Source organism: Acomys russatus, chromosome 27, assembly GCF_903995435.1.
Source record: "Acomys russatus chromosome 27, mAcoRus1.1, whole genome shotgun sequence".
In the NCBI taxonomy this organism is placed as follows: domain Eukaryota; kingdom Metazoa; phylum Chordata; class Mammalia; order Rodentia; family Muridae; genus Acomys; species Acomys russatus.
The window spans coordinates 58,145,517-58,154,902 of NC_067163.1; the positions used below are offsets into that span (position 1 = coordinate 58,145,517).

At 52.1% G+C, this 9,386-nt stretch overlaps 1 protein-coding gene across 2 annotated transcripts; it reads left to right on the forward strand.

The window, feature by feature from the left end:
- Positions 1-298: 298 nt before the first annotated feature.
- Cib3 (calcium and integrin binding family member 3) lies at positions 299-9,069 on the forward strand. Of its 2 annotated transcripts, XM_051169695.1 has the most exons (6): positions 299-349; positions 532-566; positions 3,506-3,617; positions 6,043-6,190; positions 7,476-7,671; positions 9,048-9,069. In XM_051169695.1, the coding sequence occupies exons 1-6, from the start codon at positions 299-301 to the stop codon at positions 9,067-9,069; spliced, it is 564 nt and encodes a 187-aa protein (XP_051025652.1). The 2 variants fall into 2 exon arrangements, with proteins under 2 accessions (XP_051025652.1, XP_051025653.1); XM_051169696.1 differs by lacking the exons at positions 532-566; positions 3,506-3,617.
- The last annotated feature ends 317 nt before the right edge of the window (positions 9,070-9,386 follow it).

Genomic DNA, 9,386 nt, shown 5'->3' on the forward strand with positions numbered 1-9,386 from the left:
AGTTAGGGTTGTGTATGACCTTCCCTTGAAGGTGTCCCAGACCCCAAGCTTCACCACATGGGGACGGGCATGGCTCCTCTGTGACCTCCCACACCTTTGTTTCTCGTCTGCGGACACATTCAAATGGTTGCCCAGAGAGCCAGGCTGTAACCTGAGCTTCACTAAGCTTGGGGTGACTAGATGGGTGGGCAGGTGACAGCCAGGGCAGGGACGTCTGCTCCGACACTATGTGCACGGGTGCCCCTGAGAAGCCACCTGTAATTTCACTTCCAGTGGATTCAAGGCTGGGGTCCCCAGTATGGGCAACAAGCAGACTGTGTTCACCCATGAGCAGCTGGAGGAATACCAGGTGGGTGTGGGTGGCGGTCCTGCCAAAGTGGCACAGCTAGGTTGGGGACACAGGCTGCCAAGCATCTCCGTGGAGCAGTGTTTGGCATCAGGCTATGTTGTGTAGGTTTGAAGTGACTGGAGGGGCACATGGAGAGACAACCCAGAAGCAGATCCGTGGCAAGCTCGTTTCTCTCCCCACAGGACTGTACTTTCTTCACGAGGAAAGAGATCATGAGGTCAGTGGGGGAAGAAAGGGAGGTGACACCCCAACACAACTCTCTCGTTACTGCTGGGCCTTTGTGCAATCTTTTTTATTTGTTTGAGAAGGAGCCCAGGCTAGCCTCAAAAATACCTCTGCCTTGTGGGAACTGGGATCACAGGTATATGGTACTATAGCTGGCTGCAGGTTTTTAAAATTTGTATTATTATCGTGGGTTGGGGGGACATGATTTGTGAGTGTGCAATTGTGTGGGCACAAGTGCCATGTTGCATGTGTAGAAGGTAGATGACAATGTGTGGAGATGAATCTTTTTTTGGGGGGGTTGGTTTTTTGAGACAGGGTCTCTCTGTGTAGCCTTGGCTGTCCTGGACTCACTTTGTAGACCAGGCTGGCCTCGAACTCACAGCAATCCGCCTGCCTCTGCCTCCCGAGTGCTGGGATTAAAGGCATGCGTCACCATGCCCGGCTGTGGAGCTGATTCTTTTCTGACTCCTTTAAGTGACTTATGGGGACCAATTCAGCTGATTCAGCTTGCAAGTTTCTGTTTTCGCCATATGGGGGTTCACAGGGGTCAAACCCAGGTCACCAGGCAAGTCAGCACCTGTTTATACCAGATGAGTCATTTGTCAGCCTTTGGTCTTCTCTCTCTCTCTCTCTCTCTCTCTCTCTCTCTCTCTCTCTCTCTCTCTCTCTCTCAGGTTTTGAGACAGGGTTTCTCTGTGTAGCCTTGGCTGTCCTGGACTCGCTTTGTAGACCAGGCTGGCCTCGAACTCACAGCGGTCCACTTGCCTCTGCCTCTGCCTCCTGAGTGCTGGGATTAAAGGCATGCGCCACCGTGCTTGTGTCTTTTGCAATGTGAAAGAAGTCAAGCACCATCGAAGTTAAAGCTCTGGTGTGGGTGTTGCCTCGAGGTCGGTGGACTAAGGCAGAGGTGTTTGGCTGAGACCCTATAACGAGGTAGAGGTTTTGTACTGAGGAACTGGGACTTCCACCCAAGGGTGGCTGGGAGCCAAGGAGCACTTTGAGGCCGGAGAGTTGGGACCCAGCCCTGAGCTGTGAGTATGTGAAGGAGATTGTGGCTGCAGGTGGGTGGCCCTTGGTGGCTTGAGCCCATCAAGATGCATCCAGATGAACCTCCCTTGACACCTTCTGTCGGTTGGGCCATTTTCCATGAACTTGGAGCTGTGAAACCCAAGCCGGCCGGGGTTCAGCTGTGGGGCGCTCAGGCCAAACCCCTCTTGTGTGGGCACAGGGCATCCATTATTGATGGGCACACCTCTCACCCATCAGCCCATTGTCTGTGAGGACAGCTGGCAGGGTCATGCTGGCCATCATGATCAGATTACTGGTGGGGAAACTGAGGCTTAGACAAGCAGGACTTCAGTGTCCAGGGCAGATGGGCAGAGTTCTGGTGAGTCTGGCATTTTGACTGGCTCAAGCTTCCAGACTGTCGAACAGAGCTGGAAGGAGAGGGGATGCCACAGAGAAAGACAAACTCTGTGGGTCCTCAATATGGCTCAGCAAACAAAGGTGATTGCTGCTAAGCATGAGGACCAGAGTTCAAACCCCAGGAGTCACATAGTAAGAGAGAATCCATTTCGATAAGTTGCCCTCTGACATGCGCTGTAGAGTGCACACACATACCTATACACAAATAAATACATAATTGTAAAACTATTTGAACCACTCAGGGCATTCCCCGCAGGACCCTTGACGGGGCGTTTAGCACTGAGCCTCACCAGCCATTCTCAGGTATGTAGTTATGAGAAAACCCAGGACATCCATGTCCCTCTGAGATAGTGGCTGCTTGAGGATAGCAGAGGTCTTCTTGAGGCTTTTTGTTGTTTCTTTGTTTGTTTTTCAAGACAAGTTTCCTCTGTGTAGTCTCTGTTGTCCTGGACTCACTCTGTAGACCAGGCTGTTCTCGAACTCACGGCAATCTGCCTGCCTCTGCCTCCTGAGTGCTGGGATTAAAGGCGTGCACCACCACGCCTGGCTTTCTTAGAGGCTTATGACGAACTCTAAGGAAGGTTCAGCATCACTGCGTGAGAAATTTGTATGGAGAGGCTGTATGTATGGTGCTCAGAGCTTTGTAGAGTCCCTTAAAAAAAAAATACCCAAGCAGAAGTGGCACTATCATCCCCACTCTTGGGGTGCTGAGGCAGGAGCAGCGTGAGTTTTAGCTGCTTGTCCCTGCCCAGCGCATTGGAAGAAAGCCGCCTGCTAGTGCAGAGAGAGCAGAGGAAGCACCAGGGTGGGCGTGGAGGGTCAGTAGAAGCAGGGTCTACTGGAGTAATAATGGAGTGTGTACTGTATATATCCAGGGCCTCAAACACTGGCTGCAGAATGATCGGCCATTCTAGAAGCACCTCCTTCTTCTAGTTCCATTTTTTTCTTTCTTTCTTTTTTAAAGATTTATTTATTTAATGTGTATGGATACTTTGTCTACACTACATCTACACACCAGAAAATGGCATCAGACAGTTGTGAGCTGCCATGTGGGTGCTGGGAATTGAACTCAGGACCTTTAGAAGAGCAGTGAGTGCTCTTAACCACTGAGCCATCTCTCCAGCCCCTATCTAGCTCCATTTTCCTGGTGAACTCCTACTCCTACTTTTAAGCCCAACCCCAATGGTCCCTCTTCCAGGAAGCTCTTCTTCTTCTTCTTCTTCTTCTTCTTCTTCTTCTTCTTCTTCTTCTTCTTTTTCTTCTTTTTCTTTTTCTTCTTCTTCCCTTGTTTCTACCTCCCCTCTCTCCCCTGGCCTTGTCTGTGGGGAGGGAGACAGTGGTACCTGCTTCTGGCTCTGTGTGCTCATGACTCAGACTCAGGCCTGAGGCTCCTGGGGACACAGCATCCTTCCTTGTGGAGGGAGTAACTGCAGGCATGCAAGAAGCGGGCAAGTCTTTTCTGCCTCTTGGCTCCCAGATTTCCTGGCTTCTCTCTCCCCACAACAGGCTCTTCTATCGCTACCAGGACCTGGCCCCTCAGTTGGTGCCCCTCGACTACACCACCAGTCCTGAGGTGAAGGTGCCCTACGAGCTGATTGGCAGCATGCCAGAGCTGAAGGTACTGCGGCCTATGAGGGAGGAAAACGGGGAAACAACAAAGATGGTTCAATTGGTACCCTCACTTTACGAAAAAAGAAAATGGGCTCAGAGACACACAGCTGCAAAAAGAGAGACAAGTTTAAGATGCAACCATGGTCTGTGGCATGGCGGCACTTGGATCTCTTGCAACTCTTGAGACTAGGCTGGGCTACAGAGCAAGTTCCAGGCTAGTCAGGGCTACACGGTAAGCTGCTGCCTCAAAATAGATAGATAGATAGATAGATAGATAGATAGATAGATAGATAGATAAATCATAAAAATCAGAAAGACAGAGCACTCAGGAGGCAGAGGCAGGCAGAGCTCTGTGAGTTCCAGGCCAGCCTGGTCTACAGAGTAAGTTCCAGGACAGCCAGGGCTACACAGAGAAACCTTGTCTCACACCATCGCCCAAAGTTACATTGTATTATGCTTAGGACCATCACACAATGCTCACACTCTAAACCCCTAAGTATGGTCCTCAGCCTGTCTCCCCACTGCTGCTCACCAGGGTGACGTGTCCTAGCTGAAGGTCAGGTTCAGACTCTGACAGAAGCCTCTGAATGAGGGTCAGGATCCTGAGGAAACTCTCCGGCCACTGGGTGGGGCAAGGTGGCTTCTCTGCAGATGTGCAGAGCAGAGCACGGCTCTTAGTCTCTGCTTATACACTGTCCAATGGGGTCATGGCTGCTAGGACTGTGTCTGGTTATCTTGAGTGAGTGATGTCGCCGGGTCCTGGTTATAGGGTGCAGTCTTGGGTGCAGTGGGGATCCTGACTGACGTAGTTCTACATGTCTAAAAGGCATTTTACTATGTTTACTACAGGAGAACATGTGTGTGAGAGGAATGGGGGAATGGAGGTGTGTGTGTGTGTATGGGATGTGGGGGAGATATGTGTGGCAGATGTGCATGAGGGGGGAAAGTAGGGGGATGTGGGAGGATATGTGTGTCAGGGGAATGTGTCTTTGTGTGGGAATGTGGGGAGGAGAATGTGGGGGGAATGTGGTGGGGTGGGGGTGTGGTGGCAGCGGTGGTGTGTGTGTGTGTGTGTGTGTAGGGGGAATGTGTATGTGTGTGGGATGTGTGTGTGTGTATGTGTAAGGAGCCATTTGCACCTCCAGCTCCAGGGGATCTGACACGCTCTTGTGGTGTCACTCATGGGTGCTCTGTGACACCGATCTTGGGGACCCATAAGTAAACACGTACTCACCCCAAGCCACAGACCAAAGCCCAGCTTCATGAGCAAATGGGCTTTATTTGGGTTCTGGTTTGGTCACTGTTCTACTGCTGTGAAGGGACACCATGACCACAGAGACTCTTAGAAAGTGTAGTTGCGGGTCTGCTTGCAGTCTCAGAGGCTTAGTCCACTGTCATCATGGCGGGGAGCATGGTGGCACACAGGCAGACATGGTGCTGGAGAAGGAGCCGAGATCATCCAGATCTGCAGGAAGACAGAGACACCAGGCCCGGCCTCTGAAACTTCAAAGCTCACCCCCAGTGACACACCGCCTCCAACAAGGGCACACCTTCTAATCCTTCTTCCGTAGTGCCACACCTGATGACTATACACTCAACTATATGAACCCACGGGGTCATTCCTCTTCAAACCACCTGTGCGCCCTACAGGAGCCAGCAGTGACTCAAGGGCAGCCCCATCACTAAAGTCCACCCCATCATGGGCGACAGGTCACAAAGCTGGGGACCTGGAGCTCACTGCACAGCCCGCAGGCAGCTCGGTGGATTAAAGTGTCCTTTCCAAGCGCCTCATCTGATCCAAGCCTCTTCAGGTCTGAGCCTCTTTTAAGCAGGCCAGCCTGTCTGAGAACATCTCTTAGTCGTCCTTAGGGCATATGTACTCGTAGGGAAGAGGAGGCTAGTGAGTCTGCTCAGTTTCTGGGACTTCCTGAGGCTATTTTGAGTTGTATGCTTCAGGTCCTGTGCCCCCCAACCCCCCAACAGGGAACACATAGGGTTTCTCTGTATAGCCATGGCTGTCCTGGAACTCTGTTTGTAGACCAGGCTGGCCTTGAACTCACAGAGATCCACCTGCCTCTGCCTCCTGAGTGCTGGGATTAAAGGCATGTGCCACCATGCCTGTTTTTTATTTTTTATTTTTTTTTAAGTAATTTTTTTTTCGAGACAGGGTTTCTCTGTGTAGCCTTGGCTGTCCTAGACTTGCTTTGTAGACCAGGCTGGCCTCGAACTCACAGCGATCAGCCTGGCTCTGCCTCCCGAGTGCTGGGATTAAAGCTGATTGGTTAGTTTGGGTCACATGCCTCTCCAGGTCAGGTATAGTTGCCAGGTGAATGTCAACTTCTGATTGGCTTCCTTGGAGGAGCGGAGCACGGATGACACCCATGGGCTCTGGGAGAGCCCTGCTGAGCAGATACTTTCCGTCCTGTCCCCAGGATAACCCTTTCCGCCAGAGGATTGCACAGGTCTTCTCTCAAGATGGGGATGGTCACATGACCTTAGAGAACTTCCTGGATATGTTCTCGGTGATGAGTGAGATGGCTCCACGGGACCTGAAGGCATATTATGCCTTTAAGATTTATGGTGCGTGCGGGGCCCTAGGGTGGAAACCACATACCGCTCCTCTCCGCAGGGACTCCACAGCCCACCCTGCCCTGGCCTGCACCCTATCCCAAACCTCCTTACACACGATTCCAGCCACGTTAGGCTCCTCTTTCCTCAGAGTCATCAAATGCTCCTCTGTGCTCTCTGCTGACAGCCCCTCCCTGGGGGACTCTGGGCAGGAGCTCCACCCTGAGCCACATCCCCTAGATGGTAACTGTTTTCTGAATGACCGCACGTGGGATCACAACACTTTTCTCAGGGCCTGGCCTGTAGTAGGCATGAAACACTCAGAGGGAGTCACTGAAGATCAATTGCTGTGATATCCAACACGCAGTAGGTGCTCAGTGAGTGAACCAATAAAACTCCCCCAGGCCCCACAGGTGATGAAGTCACTCGTGCTCCTGGGCATGCGCGCAGTGTCCTTGACCTCAGCGCATCTGCTGTGGACGTCATCAGCAGAGGAGGCAGCTCCGTGAGCAGGCTCAGGTCTCAACACTTAAAACAACTTTTTTTCCCCCCTGGTTTTTCAAGACAGGGTTTCTCTGTGTTAACCTTGGCTGTCCTGGACTTGCTTTGTAGACCAGGCTGGCCTCAAACTCACAGCGTTTCCACCTGCCTCTGCCTCCCAAGTGGTGCGCCACCACGCCTGGCATTTAAAACCTTTTCTTTTCTTTTTCTTTTTTTTTTTTTTTTTTTTGGTTTTTCGAGACACGGTTTCTCTGTGTAGCCTTAGCTGTCCTGGACTCACGTTGTAGACCAGGCTGGCCTCGAACTCACAGCGATCCACGTGCCTCTGCCTCCCGAGTGCTGGGATTAAAGGCATGCACCACCACGCCTGGCACTTAAAACCTTTTACATTATGTTTTTATTTTAGCACGTGTAGGGGGAGTTAATGAATGAAAAGCGACTTCCACAGTGTCTGTAGGTATTCAATAAATACTTGATGGGCCCGTGAATGAATAAAAAGCAACTATCATTGGCTGGGCATGGTAAACAGAAGGCGCTCAATAAATGTTTGCTTCAGTAAGAGAAAATCAGTCACCTGGGTGCCTGGCGTGCGATAAGTGTTGTATAAGTAAAACGAACAGTTGTACGGGCGAGGATGGCTGTCAGTTCCTAGGGCAAGACGCTCTGGGGGTAGTCAGTAGGTGCTCAATAATGGCTGCATGAGTACTGGGCATCCATGTTAGTTCCAAAGCACAGGGACAGACATGTCCTCCTGCCACCTGGCGACCCCAGCCCTGCTATCTACTTGACCCCCCAGACTTCAACAATGATGATTACATCTGTGCGTGGGACCTGGAGCAGACGGTGACCAGGCTGACCCGCGGGGAGCTGAGTGAGGAGGAGGTGTCCCTGGTCTGTGAGAAGGTGCTGGACGAAGCGGATGGTGACCATGACGGGCGGCTGTCCCTGGAGGACTTCCAGAACATGATCCTGCGGGCACCAGACTTCCTCAGGTGCAGGTTCAATGCCGGGCCTGGGAATTCCCGCTGCGTTATTGGAGGCTTCAGGGAAGCTCCCCAGCTCCTGCGGCTTCAAGCCCACTCTGTCCAGGACTGTCCATAGGAGGCTATGGGCGGAGGCTGTGGGCGTCCCCTGTGGGCAGAAGCGGCGTTTCCATCAACTGCCACACAGTTTTCCTGTGAAGCATCCATACAGCTGTCCTTGGCAGCCTGGGATAGGGTCAGAGCCCCAGCTGCAAGGCTGTGCTGGGTGCAGTTAACACAGCTAGTAGACCATGACCCAGGACCACGCCCATTTATTTGCTTATTTATTTGGTCTGGTTTTGCTCAGGAAAGGTCTTATTATGTAGCCCTAGCTGGCGGGGAACTCTCTATGTAGAGCAGGCTGGCATTGAGCTCACAGAGACCCGCCAATCTCCGCCTCTGGCGTGCTGGGATCAAGGGCAAGGGCCACCACTTTAAACCTAGCCACTCCCATGTATCAGAGGAATAGGCTGAGGCTCACGGTGACCAACTACCAGATTTTAGTGCCACAGCCAATCTGGGAAGGAGCTGGAGTGTGAATGCTTATCCAGATATTTGCTTACAATCTCCATGGAAATCCATGGCACTGGGAGTTGAAACACCCAGGAGTCTAAGGCAGGAGGATTACTGTGAGTTCCAGGGATGCCTGGGCTACAGAGTGGGCCTGTGTCTTCAAAACCCAAAACCAACCAAATGAAGACCAGGTCTTGGGGGCTGGATCGGGGGCTCAGTGTTTAAGAGTCCTGGCTGCTCTTGCAGAGGATCTGGGCTCTGTTCCCAGCACCCACATGGCGGCTCACAGCTGTCCATAACTCTGGCTCCGGGGACCTGGAGCCCTCTTCCGGCCTCTGGAGACCCCTTTACATAAAATGCTATATATACACACAACCAGGTGCACGTGCACACACATGCACACATGCACACACAAATACATAAGTAAAGAATATAGTATAGGCTGGGCGTGGTGGTGCATGCCTTTAATCCCAGCACTCAGTGGGCCAGAGGTAGGTGGATCTCTGTGAATTCCGGGCCAGCCTGGTCTACAAAGCAAGGCCAGGACAGCCAAGGCTACACAGAGAAACCTTATCTCGAAAAACAAACAAAAAGAAAAGAAAAGAAAAAAGAAAAAGACCATAGTGTGGAAACCACCTGAGGCTGACCCCTGACCCCTGAGGTTGACCTCTGACCTCACACCTCAACCCTAACCAGTCACATGGGGCAGGAGAACTGCGGTTTCTCGCCTGTCCATGTCCCAGTGCTCACCTCTGGTCTAGAAGACGGAGTGTTGGGGGCCTGGTGGGTGTTGTCTGTGAGCTGTCAGTGACGCCCCTGCTTTCTGCACACAGCACCTTCCACATCCGAATCTGATGTGCTCAGAGGACCTGGCCAGCACCCGTCTCCACGCTGCTCTCTCTGAATAAACAGGGATTAAATCTGCCTCAGACTCTTTGCCTTTGCTGTGTGGACTGACTTCAGGACCTCAGTCTAGAGGGGCAGAGGGCCAGGGACTTCACAGTTAACTATGGAGGAAGTCCAAGGCCACACCACAGCTCCTTTCCAGAGGCCTGAGCCTGGGACTGCCTCATTTTTGACTCACACATCCACGTCTTGTGAATTGCAGGAGCCCAAGGCTGTCCCAGGGCCCTTGCTTAGGGCACCCACCTGCCAGAGAGGTGGTTATCCCA